We start from the raw sequence: 21967 nt of genomic DNA, 5'->3' as shown, positions 1-21967 counted from the left end.
GCTCGGCACCATCCAAGATAAAGCAACCCGCTTGATTGGCACCCCATCCACCACACTAAACATTCACTCCCTTCACCACCGGCACACTGTGGCTGCAGTGTGTACCATCCACAGGATGCACTGCAGCAACTCGCCAAGGCTTCTTCGACAGCACCTCCCAAACCCGCGACCTCTACCACCTAGAAGGACAAGAGCAGCAGGCACATGGGAACAACACCACCTGCACGTTCCCCTCCAAGTCACACACCATCCCGACTTGGAAATATATCGCTGTTCCTTCATTGTCGCTGGGTCAAAATCCTGGAACTCCCTTCCTAACAGCACTGTGGGAGAACCGTCACCACACGGACTGCAGCGGTTCAAGAAGGCGGCTCACCACCACCTTCTCGAGGGCAATTAGGGATGGGCAATAAATGCTGGCCTCGCCAGCGACGCCCACATCCCGTGAACGAATAAAAAAAAAATTGGAAAACTGCTAATGTAACACCCTTATTTAAAAAGGGGAGTAGGCAGAAGGCTGGAAATTATAGACCAGTTAGCCTAACATCTGTGGTGGGTAAAATTTTGGAGTCTATTATTAAGGAGACAGTAGCGGAACATTTGGATAAGCATAATTTAATAGGACAAAGTCAGCATGGCTTTATGAAGGGGAAGTCATGTCTGACGAATTTGCTTGAGTTCTTTGAGGACATAACATACAGGGTGGATAAAGGGGAACCAGTGGATGTAGTGTATTTAGACTTCCAGAAGGCATTCGACAAGGTGCCACATAAAAGATTATTGCTCAAGATAAAGAATCACTGGATTGGGGGTAATATTCTGGCATGGGTGGAGGATTGGTTATCTAACAGGAAGCAGAGAGTTGGGATAAATGGTTCATTCTCGGACTGGCAACCAGTAGCCAGTGGTGTTCCGCAGGGGTCGGTGCTGGGTCCCCAACTCTTTACAATCTATATTAACGATTTGGAGGAGGGGACCGAGTGTAACATATCAAAGTTTGCAGATGATACAAAGATGGGAGGGAAAGTAGAGAGTGAGGAGGACATAAAAAACCTGCAAGGAGATATAGACAGGCTGGGTGAGTGGGCGGAGATTTGGCAGATGCAATGCAATATTGGAAAATGTGAGGTTATGCATTTTGGCAGGAAAAATCAGAGAGCAAGTTATTATCTTAATGGCGAGAAACTGGAAAGTACTGCAGTACAAAGGGATCTGGGGGTCCTCGTGCAAGAAAATCAAAAAGTTAGTATGCAGGTGCAGCAGGTAATCAAGAAGGCCAACGGAATGTTGGCTTTTATTGCTGGGGGATAGAATATAAAAACAGGGAGGTATTGCTGCAGTTATATAAGGTATTGGTGAGACCGCACCTGGAATACTGCATACAGTTTTGGTGTCCATACTTAAGAAAAGACATACTTGCTCTCGAGGCAGTACAAAGAAGGTTCACTCGGTTAATCCCGGGGATGAGGGGGTGGACATATGAGGAGAGGTTGAGTAGATTGGGACTCTACTCATTGGAGTTCAGAAGAATGAGAGGCAATCTTATTGAAACATAAAAGATTGTGAAGGGGCTTGATCGGGTGGATGCGGTAAGGATGTTCCCAAGGATGGGTGAAACTAGAACTAGGGGGCATAATCTTCGACTAAGGGGCTGCTCGTTCAAAACTGAGATGAGGAGAAACTTCTTCACTCAGAGGGTGGTAGGTCTGTGGAATTTGCTGCCCCAGGAAGCTGTGGAAGCTACATCATTAAATAAATTTAAAACAGAAATAGACAGTTTCCTAGAAGTAAAGGGAATTAGGGGTTACGGGGAGCGGGCAGGAAATTGGACATGAATTTAGATTTGAGGTTAGGATCAGATCAGCCATGATCTTATTGAATGGCGGAGCAGGCTCGAGGGGCCGATTGGCCTACTCCTGCTCCTATTTCTTATGTTGTTATGTTATGTTCAACCAGGGATGAGCAATAAATGCCGGTCTTGCTATCGACACCTTCTTTTGGATAAGTGAGATGAATTTTAAAAAACCTGTCTTTTCTCTTTACAGTTGCCTGCACTATGTATTTCCAGCATTTTCGGTTTTCAGTTCAGATTTCCAGCATTTACACTTTTTTTCCTTTTTTCACAAAAATAATTATTGAATTCTAATTTTACAGAGCTGTGAGACTCCCACAAGAGACAGGGGAAGTGCTGGACTTTCAGTTCCTGCACTGGTTTACTTGGATCTTACAGCCCCTGTTCTAATGCTGACCAAGAATTCCACGGTTCAGACTCCATTAACCTGTTTCACGTTTGTTTTTTGAAATACAATGGGACATATACCCACAGTATGAAGGACGGATATTGCTGCTCGAACAACAAGGGTGAACGCTGCACCTCCGAACAATTAGAGAAGCAACTGAATGTCAACCAAGGAAGGGGGGAGATGAAAATGGACCAACAGGTACGATATATGGACCTAGACAACAAATAATGGAAAGCCAGATAGGTCAAATGGTTATTCATCATTCTTTCCTGTTAAGGATGTTAGAATTTCAACTTTGACCATAGGATTGTGACATTATACTATCATATGAGGTTTTTTTGAACATTAACATTGGGTGGAATGCATGATGCAGTAGGTTAGCCATTCACATGTCTGGGATCTGAGGTCCAATACAGATGGGATGAAATTCTCTGTTTTTCTGCTGGTTTGGGAAGTTTCAACCAGTTCCTTTAACTGTGGACTCACAGCACTAAACTGGGACAACCTGTCATTAAGTTGGCAACCTGACTCAGCCCAGCTACAGGATGGAATAAAAACAGAAAATTCTGGAAACACTCAGCAAGTCAGGCAGCATCTGTGAAGGGAGAAACAGAGTTAACGTTTCAGGTCGATGACCTTTCATCAGAACTCCAAGATGGTTGGTGAGGGTAATGGAAAATGTCACACTGGTGTAGATCATGGTGTTTTTCTGAGGTTGGGGCAGCATAGAGGGACTCTCAATTTTGCTGTACTATATCTAACATGGGAGTGCTTGATGTTGCCACTGAATGCCTGAGATTGCACAACACTGATGTTCCTCACCTCAATGAGCACAATTTTAAAGAAAACCATCAACTACTGAATAAAATTAACTGCTTGGAAATAAATTCTTAGACCTAAAGTTTAAACTGGAGAAAATTATTCCATTTCAAAATTTCTCAGAGCAATCTAGTGGCATGCCGAAGTTTCTGAGAGTTTTTGCAAAGGATTATGGCTTTTCAATCTGTTGCCATCTGTCAGTATTATCACGATGTGGAGATGCCAGTGATGGACTGGGGTTGACAATTGTAAACAATTTTACAACACCAAGTTATAGTCCAACAAATTTATTTTAAATTCCACAAGCTTTCGGAGGCTTCCTCCTTCCTCAGGTGACTGGTGTGGAAATGAATTCATTTTTATAATATGGAGACCAGAATTGTGCACAGTACTCCAAGTGTGGTCTAACTAAAGTTTAATATAACTTTTTTAAAATTCGTTCATGGGATGTGGGCGTCGCTGGCAAGGCCAGCATTTATTGCCCATCCCCAATTGCCCTTGAGAAGGTGGTGGTGAGCCGCCTTCTTGAACTGCTGCAGTCTGTGTGGTGAAGGTTCTCCCACAGTGCTGTTAGGTAGGGAGTTCCAGGATTTTGACCCAGTGACGATGAAGGAACGGCGATATATTTCCAAGTCGGGATGGTGTGTGATTTGGAGGGGAACGTGCAGGTGGTGTTGTTCCCATGTACCTGCTGCTCTTGTCCTTCTAGGTGGTAGAGGTTTGGGAGGTGCTGTCGAAGAAGCCTGGGGGAGTTGCTGCAGTGCATCCTGTGGATGGTGCACACTGCAGCCACAGTGCGCCGGTGGTGAAGGGAGTGAATGTTTAGGGTGGTGGATGGGGTGCCAATCAAGCAGACTGCTTTATCTTGGATGGTGTCGAGCTTCTTGAGTGTTGTTGGAGCTGCATTCATCCAGGCAAGTGGAGAGTATTCCATCACACTCCTGACTTGTGCCTTGTAGATGATGGAAAGGCTTTGGGGAGTCAGGAGGTGAGTCACTCGCCGCAGAATACCCAGCCTCTGACCTGCTCTTGTAGCCACAGTATTTATGTGGCTGGTCCAGTTAAGTTTCTGGTCAATGGTGACCCCCAGGATGTTGATGGTGGGGGATTCGGCGATGGTAATGCCATTGAATGTCAAGGGGCGGTAGTTAGACTCTCTCTTGTTGGAGATAGTCATTGCCTGGCACTTGTCTGGCGCGAATGTTACTTGCCACTTATGAGCCCAAGCCTGGATGTTGTCCAGGTCTTGCTGCATGCGGGCTCGGACTGCTTCATTATTTGAGGGGTTGCGAATGGAACTGAACACTGTGCAATCATCAGCGATGCCCACTTCTCTGCTTATCAATTCTATCCCTCTAGAAATGAATCCCAGTGCTTTGTTTGCTTTTTTATGGCCTTATTCACCTGCGTGGCTACTTTTGTGCATCTGTGCCTCTAGATCCCTTTGCTCATCAACCCATTTAGACTCTTATTTACCAAGGAGTACATGGACTCCTTATTCTTCCTACCAAAGTGCACCATCTCACACTTATTTGTATTGAAATTTATTTGCCACTTACATGCCCATTCTACAAGTTTATTAATGTCTTCTTGTATTTTGTTGCATTCTTCCTCAGTATTAACTATACCCCCAATTTAGTGTCGTCTGCAAATTTTGAAATTATACTTCCGATTCCCGAGTCTAAATCGTTTATGTAAACTGTGAACAACAGTGGTCCAAGTACCGATCCTTGTGGAACACCACTTCCCACCTTTTGCCAGTCTGAGTAGCTATCCTTAATCCCTACTCTCTGTTTTCTGTTTTGTAGCCAACTTGCTATCCATTCTGCTACCTGTCCCCTGACTCCACATGCTCTGGTCTTAGTCGTGAGTCTACTATGTGGTACCTTATCAAAGCCCTTTTGAAAATGCAAATATATTACATCTACTGCATTACCCTTGTCTACTCTTTGTTACTTATTCAAAGAATTCAATAAGGTTGGTGAAACATGACCTTCCCTTTTGAAATCCATGCTGACTATTCTTTATTATATTTTCAGTTTCTAGGTATTTTTCTATTACATCTTTGATTAAAGATTCCAATATCTTTCCTATCACTGACGTTAAGCTACTCGGCTCTTCTTAACTCATCCATCTTTTATGCTGTCCATCTTTCTTATATACCTCAATAAGCTCTCTCCTTTCAAGACTTTTGAGCCCAAGTTTCTCCACTCCTTTCTCATAATCAATCCCCAATGCTGGAGATCAGTGCTCTCTGCATCGCCTCCAGGATAGGTCTTCCTTGTGTCTTTGTGACAAAAACTGGACATGGTACTGAAAGATGGATGAAGTACTCCCACCCAGTGTTTGTCCCCATACATGTAGCAATACATTTAGTCGGGTAATGATCTAAATATGTAAATTAATTGTTGGCACACTAGGGTAATGTGATTGCAGCTGTGTTTTGCTGCTTGTCACAATCTACAAGCACAAGGGAGACTGATCAAGTTGCAATGATCATGGTATACCTGCTTGGGATTGCTGCAAAGATCCTCATCAGTCCTTAAACAGACTTGTCATTACAGCCTGTGCAGACGTTATAAACCAACTGCAGCACTAAAGCATGACCGTCACACTTCGTTAAGTGTTGGGAAAGCCATAAAGCAGAACCAAGACCTGTTCTAGCTATGTGTTGAACCAATTAAAACATTCAATATCGTGAACAGGAAAGATTTGTGGGATATCCTGGTAACAGTGTGGTGTCTCGCCAACCTTATCAGCATTGCCTGAGGGCTCGGCAATGGCCGACTGATCTCAGACAGAGACTGTTCAGAAGCTTTCCCCAATCCTGTTCTTACTGTTTCATACTGTTCTCAGCTGCTATTTTGCTGATGCACTATGATATCTTGATGAAAATGTTGGCATGTATATCAGCTTCAGGATGACTGAACCAACTTTGAGCATAAATGAAGGTCTATCATTTATATTACAGATGATTGTTCCTTGGTGGCTCAGTCAGAGCATGATCTTCAACTCATTATGGACCACTCTGCATCAACAAGTAGGCACTTTCACTAATCACCAGCCTTGAAAAAAGAGAGGTGATGTTTCTGGTGACTAGCACAGGGATCTTGGCATCTGAATTGAAAGCCAGAAGATGAAGAGCAGCTGAACACCTTCAGGAGTTTCAGTGAGTGGACTGAGGATGGGCAGAAGGAAATAATAGCCATAATATACAGCTGAGGATCTAACAACAACTATATATTTATATAGTGCCTTTAATGTCCCAAGGCACTTCACAGTTTAGAGTCAGGCCCGATCAGCAGCAGTGAAAGCACAGTTGAAAAAGTAGGTTTTGAGAAGGCTTTTGATGGTGGGGGTAAAATCTTTTTTTTTTACTTGGGTGTAGCTGAAGAGATGAGGCCTGTTTGGTGCACAATATAAACCAATGCTGCCGGGAAACTGGAGATGGCCAGCTGGGAGTAGCCGGAGTTCTTATCTGAGGTTCGTTTGGCACAATGCACCCATCAGTACCAATGGCTCCCAACTTTGTGAGGCAAATTTTCTTCCAGTTAGTGTCTCCAGAATGGAAGAGATCAGTATCTGTTTACTCTGATGATTTCTTTGGCCTAAGATGCACTTGGTACCAACTGGTACCAGTGGTTTCACACCAACAGCTGATAGGGAATGACCATCACTCTTTTGCCTCTTGCAATGCTTTTCATCATTTTCAACCTGCATAATAGAACATCCAACTTAGACATTCCCATTGAATTGCCAAAACTCTGAGGCCAATGTGACATGCAGAATGGCAGGCAATGCAAGCACTGATTATTGCCGTCGGTCACAGTTAATGGAATGGTACACTTGGAAAATCGGGCAGGGTGTACAATAGGTGACCAATCCACAATCCGCAGATTTTCCACCCGCACCCAAAGTGAAAATTACCCCCATACTATTAGCAGTTTCAGTAAAAATGGGTATTTGGCAGAGATGTGACATCTTTTCAGCTGATCATAAATGCATTAAAGAGATAAAAGTATCAAAGTCACTTTTTCAGGTAGTTGGGTACAAAGAATGCCTAAGATTCTCATGAGTGGAGTGGCAGCAATGTCATTTATACACCTCTAGAAGTTGCCTGGCTGTCGTATTACGCAAGATTTAATCGGTTTTAATGGACCTATTTAACTTCTTCCCATAAATCAAAGCACATTAAGGCTTTTTTAAAGGACAAGCTACAAAATACAATGAATTACTTTAATGGTTTTTGAGTTTCAAAAATAAGGGTTATTATTCCTGACACAAGTGTTCCATCTGTAAGCAATCCCAATGTTTCTAATACAGTCTGCAGCTATTGTTAGCCTGAAACCAAATCCATTACATGAAATTATCGGCTTTCTTTGGAGAGAAATTGGAATTAGAAAACTCCATCTGTAAGCTAAGATCGAACATGTAGTATTTACACATCAATCTAATTTCTCACACAGAACATAGCTGAATGCTTTTGAAGACAAAACTAATCACTTCCATTATCTTGAGCAGATTGCTTTACATTTTACTTGGGAGAGGCAAGCTCCACTTCACCGGTATCAGGGTCAAAGTAGTAGATTACAGATAGTTGGATTGTTAGAAACCTTCTTGAAAATGATAAGACAGTAGTCCATGAAAGGCATGTGGCACATTGTGGTGATAGGATGTGGCCGTGTGAGCTTGGATAAGGTGGTGAGCAGAGGTCAGCCACGTCCCCACCAGACGGGGGAAGAAAAAGAGGAAAATAAGCTAATTGGCTTGAAGACTCTCCCATGCACCTCCCAGTGAAGTTTATAGAACTTCTATTGGCAGAATTAGAGAGTGATTTGCTACTAAATAAGAGTCAGTCCTTTAACCACGAGACTAAACAAAAGCAAAATATTGTGGATGCTGGAAATCTGAAATAAAAATAGAAAATGCTGGAGAAGCTCAGCAAGTCAGGCAAGAAACAGAATTAACATTTCAGGTCAAAGACCTTTTGTCAGAACTGTCGGAACTGAAAACAGTTGCTGAAGAAAGGGATGTGGCTGTGAAAGCGAGTTTTAGAAGAAACCTGATCAAACACGAGAAGGGAAACAGAAAGCAACGAAGGTGAAGAAGGTAAAAGAGACAAACGGAAATCCCGTCGGAGAGAAGAGCAGAACTTCTTCAAGGTGGGGCATTCCTGGAAGAGAAGTGGCCGTGAATTAAATACTGAATCAAAAGCAAAATACTGCAGATGTTGGAAATGTGTAGAGGAACAGGAATGGACAATGTTGAGCACTGCAATGGGTTTTGGGGAAGTTAATAACTGCTCAGTTCTGACGAAAGGTCTTCGACCTGAAACGTTAACTCTGTTTCTTTCTCCACAGATGCTGCCTCACTTGCTGAACTTCTCCAGCATTTTCTGTTTTTATACCAGACTAAACAACACTGGACTAACCACATTCTTTTCTAACTTAAACATCTATTAGCCTCAGTGTCAAGTGCAAGGGATCTTGATGGACATTTCTTATCCTCACGCCCTTACAGCCCAATGTGACCTAGTTTTTCCTGATGTTCGAAATCCCTCCATTCCTGAAGATGCTGAGATTTGGTTCCACGCTTGCTGAGCACCTTCTGGTACCTTGTCGCAGTGGTCTTTTGTCATGTGCGAATCTAGATGTCGACAGACTGTTTGACCGTGCAGGACATGGCAGCCGGAACTGATCCAATATTTGCCCATGCACACTTTCCAGTAGGGGTCACTGGATACCAATCTGAAGGAACCCTGGTTGACTTTCACCTGCCCCAGCCCCGCACCCCGGCCAAGAAGTGCTGAAACCAATCAGCACAAGCAGCGATTGAACCTGGGTCTTCTGGGTGTGTATGGCCCAATTACACACCAACTGCACCATCAGGGGAGCATCTTCCTATTCTCTCCCCAACTCTCCTGGTCACCCTGAACCATACACCAACTGTGGGTGAGAAAGGAGACAACTGACTTCTTGGAAGGAGCAGAAGTTGCCCAGGGATTACTCTCCCTTCAATCCCTCTTTCTTTCCTGCTGAGGAATAATGCCTGAACCCCACTTGGTACCTCCCCACAGCAGCACAGCTGGGAAGAGAAAGAAGTTGAAGTGTGCCCAGACACTGTGTTGGCCAACCACAAACCTCTACAAATAATCAGTATCAATATACAAATGATATATCGGGAAGAGAACACTGGCAATGTCCAAGCTCGCTCAGATTTTGGATCTTTCAGCTACATGATACCACCTAGAAAAATCTGCCAATGCTCTAAAGTCGTACACTTGTTCATTCATTCATTTTCCACCAATTTTCTCCCTTTCCTGAGGCTGCTTACTACTTGCTGAGGTATTGTACCATAGGTACTGACGGCCAATGAAGGTCAGCGAGGACAGGGGTGATGGGTGAACGGGGCTTGGGGTGCGTGTTAGGATACAGGCAGCAAAGATTTGGATGAGCTCAAGTTTATGGAGGGTGGAGGATGGGAGGCCGGCCAGCAGAGCATTGAAATAGTTGAGTCTGGAGGTGACAACAGCATAGATGAGGGTTTCAACAGCAGATAAACTGAGGCAAGGACGATGACAGGCGGTCTTGGTGTTGGAGAGGATATGGAGTTGGAAACTCAGCTCAGGGTTGAATAGGATACTGAGGTTATAAACAGTCTGGTTCAGCATGAGGCAGTGGCTGGAGATGGGGAATGGAATCAGCGCCAAGCACATAGAGCTTGTTGTGAGGGCCGAAGATGATGGCTTCGGCCTTCCCAAAGTTTAACTGGAGGAAATTGCAGCTCATCCAAGATTGGATTTCAGACAAGTAGTCTGACATGACAGAGGCAGTGGAGGGATCAAGAAAGATTGTGAAACATTGAGACAGGTGATGGAGACATAGTGGTGGATATTGGCAGCTGCCCGTATCCTTTTCTATACCATCGACCCTGTCCTCGCAATGAGGACCTACATTGCCTCCCGGTCCCGAATTCATCCAATTTAAAATTCTCAGCTTTAATCGTCAGCATTCACGTGGAAGTTGACCCCATGTCTTCAGATGATATTGCCAAGGGACAGCATGTAGATATGGAGGAGAAGGCCAAGGACAGCTCCTTGGAGACTCCAGAGGTAATGGTGTGGGGACAGGAAGAGAGGCCATTTCTGGAGATGCTATGGTTACAGTAAGTAAGAGTGCAACCAGGCGAGGGCAGTCCCACTGAGCTAGATAAATGATAAGAGGTATTGGAAGAGATGGTATGGTTGACTATGTCAAAGGCTGCAAGGAGATTGAGGAGAAATGGTACACCAAGGTCACAGTCTGAGAGGAGGTCATTTGTGACTTTGGTTAGGGCCATTTCAGTGCTGTGGCAGGAGCAGAAACCTGATTGGAGAGATTCAAACAGAGTTGCAGAAAAGATGAGCATGGATTTGGGAAGCAAGGATAACATTGCTGGAGTAGTGAGCAGTTTGACAGAGGAAGGTGAGGCCCAACAGACCTTGATGTGGCCCAGTCAGATCTGGCAATGGATGGCAAAACCAGTTGTGTACCAGTTACCCTCAAATCTGAGCCCCTTGGACTAAAAGAAGCAAAGACAGTGGCCATAACAGGAGGGATGGCCAGGATATGGTTAAAATTACTGTAACAGGGTAAATTATGGTTGAAAAAATTAGAAAAATATTTGTTGATGTACAGTAGTGTGTTGTATTTTGCGAGGGGGGGGGGGACTGATATATGTGGAATTATTACACGGGGCGGGGAGAAAGAGTAAGTATAGGTTACATGGTATAAATGGAAAAGTTATAGTATCAGAAAGTAATAGAAGTAATAGCCAGAGAAAACCTAACAAACTATTTGAGCTCATATAATGTGGAGAGTCTGAAATGACTTGGTAAAGGCTTGAACAACTAATCATTTTTCCAGGAAAAAAACATTGCGTACAGGCTAATTCTCAGTAATCTGCTGAAGTAAACTCTGCATCTTTTTATTACCCTTTCCTACCTCACTTAACTTTTACTGCACACACCTTGACAGCTTTTTGTTTGAATATACAAAAGATGCAGCATCATATAAAAATAAACAGATTAGCCAGCTATTCAATTGAGCACATTTGCCAGTGTTAATACAGTACAATAGTGATGTTCTTAGAATTGCTGGCTGCTGACTTGCTGCCAGCTATCTGCTTTCCTATATTTAGAGTCCCATTGCATTTAATGGCAGATGAATGTTCATCATGGCTGCGTGTGTGATAATTGCTTTTGCTTCTGGGCCCGGTCACATCACAGTACAGATATTTCAGCGATGGCATTTGCTATAATTCGTCTGTTAAAGGTGCAAAGTCATAAATGTTCATACAACGTGAGCTCCCAAATGCCTCAGTAAGTTTATTCATTGACCAGGAATGGTCCCTGGTCCAATCCCTAGTGTGTACTGTTAGCTGATCTCAGCCAAGTGGTTTAGAGGGCTACAGTTGACACCTAGTTATCCCACTCACCTTCACTCCTATGCTTGCTGACCTACATTGGCTCCCGGTACCCCAACGCCTCCAATTTAAAATTCTCATCCTCCTGTTTAAATCCCTCCCTGGCCTCGCCCCCCCCCCCCCCCACTATCTCTGTAACCTCCTCCTGCCCCACAACCCTCACTCCGAGCTCTCCGTTCCTCTGACTGGCCGTTTGTGCATCCCCTTCCTTTCATCCCATCACTGCCGGCCGTGTAACAGCCATCACGGCCCCACACTCTGTAATTAAATAAAACAATACAAAGTTCTTCTAGTACTTCAACAGTAAGAAGGCAGTCAGAGGAGATAAAAATGGACGTTAAACAGAGCATGAACACTAGATAATAATTACACTGAATGACCTTTTTCTCCAAGCATCACAAGGGAAGACATGAGCAACATGCCCTCCTCAGAGATAACGTAAGTAAATCAGTGACTAATATAAAGTGATTGCTGCCGCAGACAGATTAAAAGAGTTTAAAACAAATAAATCACCAGAAATATATGGTACTTATCCCATAGTGCTATGAGAAACTAAGGAGGTTTGTGAGGCACTGCTAATCATTATGAGAAGTCACTGAACACTGGGGAACTACCAGTAGATTGGAAACAGGCTAATGTGGTACCAATATTCAAAAAGGGGGGCAAAATAGACACAGGCAACTACAGACCTATTAGTCTCACTTCCATTCCATGTAAAATAATGGAATCAATTATTAGGAGTAAACTTGAGGCTTATCTGTTCAACAATAACCCAACGTGCAGCTGTCAGTGTGGATTCATAAGAATATAAGAAAAGAATCATAGTATAGAATCATAGAAAGTTATGGCACAGGAGGCAGCCATTCAGCCCATCGTGTCTGTGCTGGCTGAAAAAGAGCTATCTAGCTTAATCCCACTTTCCAGCATTTGGTCCGTAGCCCTGTAGGTTACGAAACTTCAAGTGCACATCCAAGTACTTTTTAAATGTGATGAGGGTTTCTGCCTCTACCACCCTTTCAGGTAGTGAGTTCCAGACCCCCACCACTCTGGGTGAAAAAATTTCTCCTCAGCTCCCCTCTAATCCTTCTACCAATTACTTTAAATCTATGCCCCCTGGTCAATGAACCCTCTGCTAAGGGAAATAGGTCCTTCCTATCCACTCTATCTAGTCCCATCATAATTTTATATACCTCAAATAGGAGCAGGAATAGGCCATACTAAATATTCCTGGATACAAGATGTTCAGGAAAGATAGGGAAGGAAAGAAAGGAGGAGGAGGGGTTGGCAGTATTGATTAAGGAGAATATTGCAGTATTGGAGAGAGAGGATGTCCTGGAGGGGTCAAGGACAGAATCTATTTGGTTAGAGTTAAGAAATAAAAGAGGTGCCATGACACTACTGGGTGTATTCTACAGACCACCAGCTAGTGGGAAGGATATAGAGGAGCAAATTTGCAGGGAAATTACAGAGAGGTGCAAAAGCTATAGAGTAGTGGTAACTGGGGACTTCAACTATGCTAATATAGACCGGGATAACAATAATAATAAGGGGCAAAGAGGGGGAGGAATTTTTGAAATGTGTTCAGGGTAACTTTCTTAACCAGTACATTTCCGGCCCAACGAGGAAGGAGGCATTGCTGGATCTTGGTTCTGGGGAATGAGGCGGGCCAAGTGGAGCAAGTGTCAGTGGGGGAACATTTAGGGAACAGCGTTCATAGTATCACAAGGTTTAGGATAGCTATGGAAAAGGGCACGGACTATTCTAAAGTAAAAATACTCAATTGGAGGAGGGCCAATTTCAATGGGATGAGAACAGATCTGGCCCGGGTAAGATGTGAAGGCCTTAGGGCAGAAGAGATTTACTAGAATGATTCCAGGGATAAAGGACATTAGTTACATGGATAGACTGGAGAAGCTGGGGTTGTTCTGCTTGGAACAGAGAATGTTGTGAGGAGATCTGATAGAGGTGTTCAAAATCATGAAGGGTCCTGCAAGAGTAGATAGAGAGAAACTGTTCCCATTGGCAGAAAGGTCAAGAACCAGAGGACATAGATTTAAAGTGATTGGCAAAAGAACCAAAGGTGACATGAGGAAAAACTTTTTTACACAATGAGTGGTTAGGATCTGGAATGCACTGCCCGAGGGGGTGGTGGAGGCAGATTCAATCATGGCCTTCGAAAGGGAACTGGATAAGTACTTGAAAAGAAAAAATTTGCAGGGCTACGGGGATAGGACGGGGGAGTGAGACTAGCTGGATTGCTCTTGCACAGAGCTGGCGCGGACTCGATGAGACGAATGGCCTCCTTCCGTGCTGTAACCTTTCTATGATTCTACGGCCCCTCGAACCTGCTCCACCATTCAATAAGATCACGGCTGATCTTCTACCTCAACTCCATTTTCCTGCCCGATCCCCATATCCCTTGATTCCCTTAGTGTCCAAAAATCTATCGATTGCAGTCTTGAATATATTCAATGACTGAGCATCCACAGCCCTCTGGGGTAGAGAATTCCAAAGATTCACAACCCTCCGAGTGAAGAAGTTTCTCCTCATCTCGGTCTTAAATGGCCGACCCCTTATCTCGAGACTATGACCCCTAATTCTAGACTCTCCAGCCAGGGGAAACAGACTCGCAGCATCTACCCTGTCACGCTCTTTAAGAATTTTATATGTTTCAATGAGATCACCTCTCATTCTTCTAAACTCCAGAGAATATAGGCCCATTCTACTCAATCTCTCCTCAGAGGACAACTCTTTCATCCCAGGAATCAATCTAGTGAACCTTCGTTGCACCCCCTCTAAGGCAAGTATATCCTTCCTTAGGTAAGGAGACCAAAACTGTACTCCAGGTGTGGTCTCAAAAGTGCCCTTTATAATTGTAGCAAGACTTCCTTACTCTTATACTCCAACCCCCTTGCAATAAAGGCTAACATACATTTGCCTTCCTAATTCCTTGCTGTACCTGCATATTAACTTTCAGTGATTCGTGTACAAGGACACCCACCTCCCTCTGAATATCAACATTTCTTAGTCTCTCACCTTTTAAAAAATGTTCTATTTTTCTACTCTTCCTACCAAAGTGGATAATTTCACATTTCCGCACATTATACTCCATCTGTCACCTTCTCGTCCACTCACTTAACTTGTCTATATCCCTTTGCAGCCTCTTTGCATCCTCCTCACTGCTTACTTTCCCACCTAGCTTTGCATCACCAGCAAACTTGGATACATTATGCTCGGTCCCTTCATCTACGTCATTAATATAGATTGTAAATAGCCCAGTCCCAAGCACTGATCCTTGTGGCACCCCACTAGTTACAGCCTGCCAACCTGAAAATGAGCCGTTTATTCCTACTCTCTATTTTCTGTCTGTTAACCAATCCTCTATCCATGTTAATATATTATCCCTAATCCCATGAGCCCTAAGGAGGGAAAATTCCTGCCTGACCAACCTTATCACTCTTTAAGGAAGTCGCAACCCAAGTGGACTGTGGGAAGCCCTATGATGTGGTGTAACTCAAAAGGTGATTACTAAAACTCGAAGCTGTGGGGATTCAGGGTAAACCCTGGGAACGGTTAAGAAACTGGTTGAAGGGTTGGGAACAATGAGTACTCGTTAGAGGAGTTATGTCAAAGTGGGGTTGGGAGGTGCTGAGTGGGGTACTTCAGGTGCCTCAGTGTTGGGACCACTTCTGTTTTTAATTTACATAAATGACTAGGATTCAGAAACTCAATGCAAAGTAGTCAAATTTGCAGATGATACCATACTTGGAGGTGCATTGGAATTGGAGGAGGGAACTCAGAAATTACAGAATGAGTTGGACAAAAGATGTAAGCAGCAGGAAAATGGCAGATAAAATTTAACAAGTGTAAAGTACTGTACATAGGAAGGAAAAAGAATGTCCTGCATGACTATTGCTGGAAGTGACTTGGAGTCTTAGTAGACTAAATGTCCAACCAACACAGAGCAGCAATCAACAGAATGCTGAACTATATAGCCAAAACAGTAGAATGCAAGTTAGAGGAATGCATGATCAAACTGTACAGGGCTCTGGTGAGACTGCACCTTGACTCCTGGTTCCAGTTCAGGTCACCAAGACACAGGGGAGGCATTCAGTTTAGAAAGGAGGCATCTGGGAGGTGCTCTTATAGAGGCAGGCAAGATAGTTCAGGGTATAGAAAAAGTAAATCCAGAATAGTACTTTTAAGTATAAATTGCACAAGTAGAACAAGAGGGCACAGGCTCACACTTGTAAAAGGTAAATTTAGGATTGTATCAGAAATTCTTTTTCACACAAAGAGTGATCAACATGTGGAATAAACCTCCAGACATAATAGTGGAGACAAAAACCCTGGAATCATTTAAGAAACAGTTGCATGCTGCATGGAGGACTATGGGGTGTTTGTTGGTGGATGGAACAAGATGGGCCTTATAGCTTTCCTCATCTGTAATTACCTTGTGTTCTTGTGATGTACATTAACACGGAAACTATCAAGAGATATCCTCTAATTTTCTCCCATCTTCTCCTTAAGGTATTGACTATTGCTAGGGTATGGCTCCACAGGTCCTGGGTGCCCACCAATGCCTGCACTTGTAGCCATTCTTTGTATGCGGGCTTAGATAGTGTTTGTCAACATGGTATTCCACAATGGAGGGCATCACAGCCGAGCCTGACCCTGTCCTCACCAATCCACAATCCGCAGCAGGAATCAATGGATACCAACCGGGAGTGGGCACCCTGGTTAGCTTCTCCCCTTCCCTGGGCCAGAGGTGATGGTGTCACCTGTAGCACCCCATCACCATCCCAGCAATGATGAACCTACTCAATACCGAGCAGAGATCGAAGCTGGGAGTTCCCTGCTCTGTTTGGCTTAGTTCCACGTTAGGAGGTGCATTTTACTCCACATAACCTAGAATCATAGAATGGTTACAGCACAGAAGGAGGCCATTCAGCCCATTGAGCCCTTGCTGGCTCTTTGTAACAGCAATCCAGTTAGTCCCACTCCCCCGCTCTTTCCCCGTAGCCTTGCAAATTCTTTCCCTTCAAGTATTTATCCAATTCCTTTTTGAAAGCCACGATTGAATCTGCTTCCACCGCCCTTTCAGGCAGCGCATTCCAGATCATAACTACTCGCTGTGTAAAAAACGTTGTTCCTCATGTCACCTTTGGTTCTTTTGCCGATCACCTCACTACAATTGTAGGAAAGTTTCCTTTTGACTAGACAAAAAGACCAGAATATAGGATTTTCACAAGACAGAATTGCCCATCGCTGCAATTCTCGTGGGTTTTACACATTGCAGTACTCACTGTTTAACTCCATGTTCTTACCTCATTAAAGTCTCCGACCCTGGGAATGTGGTTCTTCCTGGTCTTGCCAAGAACGCTGCCGGAGTTAGAAATCACTACCGCAGTGTTCCACAGTGTCTCGCCATGAACATCATCTCGCTCCAAGATCGGAGACACCACAACCAGGTTGTATTTTCTTGCAAGCTGCAGGAGGAGGAGGGGAAGGGGGAGAAGAGAGAGGAGGAGAGAGAGAGAAGAAAAAACAAGAATGTATTGAGAGCTAGGTTTGTTGCTTTCAGTTTTAAGCTGAAAGCAAAGAAGTTAAAGAGGCAGAACCCTCCCAAACCAGTTCCACATATTCACACATTCCATATTTTATCACGTGTAACCTCAACATGAGAATGTTTGAAACAGGGACAGTGCAAGGCACCAGCAAGCTCTGCCACCGAGCGGGGGCATGTGATTGGACCATGACCATCCTCCATGTGGAATTCCCAGTCTCAGATGAGCAATTGTTGGGAGACACCAAGGACAGGCATCAACTCTCGCCTCCCCATAGAGAGAGAAATGGAGGAAGAGGCATGTCCACTCCACTTCTACAACCTTCGGTCTCACTGCAGTGTTCTGCCTGGAACCAGGCTCTCCATTTGCTTTATATTGGCTTCATGCCCAGTTAGTGCCGCTGGTTCCCAATGTGCTGATCTCACAGCCAGCGCCATCAGTAAAATAAATTTGTCAGATCCATTAAAGCAATGCTAAAAAAAACAGGTCCTCCCGGTGCTCGACCTTAGCCAATGTGGCAAGTTTACTTTGGAGTTACCGCCAGCCTTGCAAGAGCTGTGCGTCGGGAGCCAGCAGCACCACCAGACTATAAAACCAATATTAAAGCAAGTTTTCTTTCTGACCGGTATGTTAATAGAGTTTCACCTCTGACAAGACACTGGCATATCTATAGAGCATCCCAAACACAGTCCCTCCAGACCAGCTGGAATGAATGAGACGATCGTGAACCCATCTCGAGTGCCCCATATGCTGCTGGAGAACTTGGTCAGACTAGGGATGGCCACCTTTCAAATTACAGCTCTTTGAGGGTGGCAAGTAACACAAAAAAATATTATACCCACTCAAAATTATTGTACCCACTCAAAATTAATATTATACAAGTATTTTAAAAACATTTTTTTACTTCATGCACATCAAGGTGAGTGATGTTAGTGTTGGGGACACTTTCTATTTCAGACACACAGAGGTGGAGAATGCTGGGCCCACAGCTCATGAGGAGCTCTCTGCATCTGCACCCAACTGAACTGACCTCACATGATACTGAAATATTTTAATCAGCTTTCGCAGTGACATGTTTACGGAAGTTGGTCCTATTTCATGGAGACGGCCTCCCAGGAGAAAGAGTGACATTTTTAAATCTGACCTCTTCTACAGTGTTCCAGTCACATTATGGGGGTGACTCCAAATTTAAATAAAATCCGTGCCCTTAATCAGCCTTGTGCTTCCCACCCACATTGCAGTTTGTTTAAAGGATCAGGCATGGAATAGGGCTCAGGTCTCTGCACCCAAAGATATTGGGCCTTGGTAGCAGTATTATCACCCTGTCTACTGTCAGCATCAAGCACTTCTACCTCACTCTACTCTGCCCCAGCCCCAACTTCAGAAGAGCTCCTCAATCTCCACTGCGTGAGGCACAACGTGTCAGCCTGTGTCAGGTCATTCTACACAGACCCGCATAATCTTGTTCTTCTTCCACCAGTGATGACCACAAGCTCTGGGGCAATCATATAACTCCCAACTTCAGTATCTGCTGTAGAAAAGTGCATTGGCATACTGGGTTTGACGTGCTTGCCTTTATTTCATGTACAACCTCTTAAGTCTGGTTGAGAACAGCGATTGAAAACTTAACTATATATTTATTTATAGTTATATTAGGAAAAAGAGGGTGGTCAGGAGCAGTGCTGGCCCCTTAAAAACTGAAAGTGGGGATATTGTCATTGACAATGGGGAAATGGCGGACATGTTGAACAATTACTTTGCATCAGTATTTACAGTCGAAAAAGAGAATAGCATGCTGGAAATCCCAAGAAAACTAATATTGAATCGGGGACAGGGACTTGATAAAATTAACATAAGTAAAGCAACAGTAATGAAGAAAATAATAGCACTAAAGAGTGACAAATCCCCAGGACCAGATGGTTTCCATCCCAGGGTTTTAAAGGAAGTAGGTGAGCACATTGCGGATGCCCTAACTATAATCTTTCAAAGTTCTCTAGATTCAGGAACTGTCCCTCTAGATTGGAAAATTGCACATGTCACTCCGCTTTTTAAGAAAGGAGAGAGAGGGAAACCGGGGAATTATAGACCAGTTAGCCTAACATCTGATGTGGGGAAAATGCTGGAGTTTATAATTAAGGATAGGGTGACTGAACACCTCGAGAATTTTCAGTTAATCAGAGAGAGCCAGCATGGATTTGTGAAAGGTAGGTCGTGCCTGACAAACCTGATTGAATTTTTTGAAGAGGTGACTAAAGTAGTGGACAGGGGAATGTCAATGGATGTTATTTATATGGACTTCCAGAAGGCATTTGATAAAGTCCCACATAAGAGACTGTTAGCTAAGATAGAAGCCCATGGAATCGAGGGAAAAGTACGGACTTGGTTAGGAGGTTGGCTGAGCGAAAGGCGACAGAGAGTAGGGATAATGGGTAGGTACTCATATTGGCAGGATGTGACTAGTGGAGTCCCGCAGGGATCTGTCTTGGGGCCTCAATTATTCACAATATTTATTAACGACTTAGATGAAGGCATAGAAAGTCTCATATCTAAGTTTGCCGACGACACAAAGATTGGTGGCATTGTAAGCAGTGTAGATGAAAACATAAAATTACAAAAGGATATTGATAGATTAGGTGAATGGGCAAAACTGTGGCAAATGGAATTCAATGTAGGCAAATGTGAGGTCATCCACTTTGGATCAAAAAAGGATAGAACAGGGAACTTTCTAAATGGTAAAAAGTTAAAAACAGTGGATGTCCAAAGGGACTTAGGGGTTCAGGTACATAGATCATTGAAGTGTCATGAACTGGTGCAGAAAATAATCAAGAAGGCAAATGGAATGCTGGCCTTTATATCTGGAGGACTAGAGTACAAGGGGGCAGAAGTTATGCTGCAGCGATACAAAACCCTGGTTAGACCGCACCTGGAGTACTGTGAGCAGTTCTGGGCACCATACCTTCGGAAGGACATATTGGCCTTGGAGGGAGTGCAGCGTAGGTTTACTAGAATGATACCCGGACTTCAAGGGTTAAGTTACGAGGAGAGATTACACAAATTGGGGTTGTATTCTCTGGAGTTTAGACGGTTAAGGGGTGATCTGATCGAAGTTTATAAGATATTAAGGGGAACGGATAGGGTGGATAGAGAGAAACTATTTCCGCTGGTTGGGGATTTTAGGAGTAGGGGGCACAGTCTAAAAATTAGAGCCAGACCTTTCAGGAGCGAGATTAGAAAACATTTCTACACACAAAGGGTGGTAGAAGTTTGGAACTCTCTTCCGCAAACGGTAATTGATACTAGCTCAATTGCTAAATTTAAATGTGAGATAGATAGGTTTTTGGCAACCAAAAGTATTAAGGCCAAAGGCAGGTATATGGAGTTAGATCACAGATCAGCCATGATCTTATCAAATGGCGGAGCAGGCATGAGGGGCTGAATGGCCTACTCCTGTTCCTATATATATCTATAAAAAGATCAGCAACCATGCCTCTCTTGGTGAACATACTGCCAGCTTTCACTGTCAAGGCTTACATGCGAGTGAGGTACCAAAGGCCGGTTGGTGCCCGTGGAACTGTATTCCCAGCAAATCTGCAGCTTCAAGAGAGGAAGGGAAACCTTTTTTTAAAAAAATGTATTTACTCACTTTTATCTGCTGATTTAAGTAAATTTGTGATGACCTGTCTGTTAACGGCCTCTCCACAGGATGCCATCCTGGATCAGTAGTAAAAAAGTGTTTCCAAAGCAGCAACTTCTCTCATATCATGCAAACATTTTCAGTGATTGTAAAACTGCGTGTTCAACAATGTGCAGACAGAAAGGGTGAAAGGCAGCTTGTTCCACCTTAACAGCTTCATCTTGGAAACAGATCAAGAGATGTATAAAAATCCAATGTTTCTGAGGGTCCCTTTTTGCACTCGGTGAGTGAGGTACATTATATAAAACAATGTCATTCTGCAATGCGACAAAACCTGAGCCCAGGTGGCAAAAGAAACTCTCATCAAAACAAAAGTTACACCCTAGGTTTGGACATTCTACAAAACTGTGTTCAGGCATAATTTCTAGACTGGATTGTTTGGCAAGTAGAAAAGCTACAACAGCTGTCATAATCCATGCACTGAATACACCATTTTAATGGCCTCAAAGTGAAATATGGGAAATTAATAGAAATGGGGAGTTAGTGTGTCTTTCCAATACTGGAATCATAAAATTGGCTGTGTAATTGATAAATACACATATAGATGGATGATACTTTCTTTTGTGCCAATTGCCTTCCCATTTCTGTCTCCTGCTCCTGAAGGTGCTGATTCTTGCTGGGATATGGTCCCACAGGCTCTGGCAGCCCTCCTGTACCTTGCCCAGGTGGACATTCTTCAGGGGTGAACCCAGACAGTTTGTCAGGAGACTACGCAACTGTGGAGTGTATCACAGTGGAGCCCAATTGCTGGCTTCACCTGTTTTTAAAAATTGATTCTTAGGATGTGGATGTTGCTGGCAAGGCTGGCATTTATTGCCCATCCCTAGTTGCCCTGTACAACTGAGAAGCTTGCTGGGCCACTTCAGAGGGCAGTTAAGAGTCAACCACGTTGGTGTGGGACTGAAGTCACATATAGGCCCAGACCGGGTAAGGACGGCAGGTTGCCTTCCCTAAAGGATACAAATAAATGAATTAAGAGCAGGAGTAGGCCATTCGGCCCCTCGAGCCTGCTCTGCCATTTTATAAGATCACGGCTGATCTGATTGTGACCTCAACCCTACTTTCCCGTCTACCTACTATAACCTTTGACTCCCTTGTTAATCAGGAATCTATCTAACTCAGCCTTAAAAATATTGAATGACCCTGCCTCCACCGCTCTCTGGGGAAGGGAGTTCCACAGA

General features: G+C 43.8%; 1 protein-coding gene across 1 annotated transcript in view; it reads right to left on the bottom strand.

Moving 5' to 3' along the window:
* Window positions 1–21967, bottom strand: part of upb1 (ureidopropionase, beta) — a 153678-nt gene that overhangs the window by 63105 nt on the left and 68606 nt on the right. The window contains exon 5 of the mRNA XM_068005431.1: window positions 16853–17014. Coding sequence (XP_067861532.1) covers window positions 16853–17014 — 162 coding nt within the window. The remainder of the gene's footprint in view (window positions 1–16852; window positions 17015–21967) is intronic.

This window comes from Heptranchias perlo, chromosome 25 (genome assembly GCF_035084215.1).
Source record: "Heptranchias perlo isolate sHepPer1 chromosome 25, sHepPer1.hap1, whole genome shotgun sequence".
Taxonomy (NCBI): Eukaryota; Metazoa; Chordata; class Chondrichthyes; order Hexanchiformes; family Hexanchidae; genus Heptranchias; species Heptranchias perlo.
Note: the sequence above shows the minus strand (reverse complement) of the source record. Positions and strands in the feature narration are given on the sequence as shown.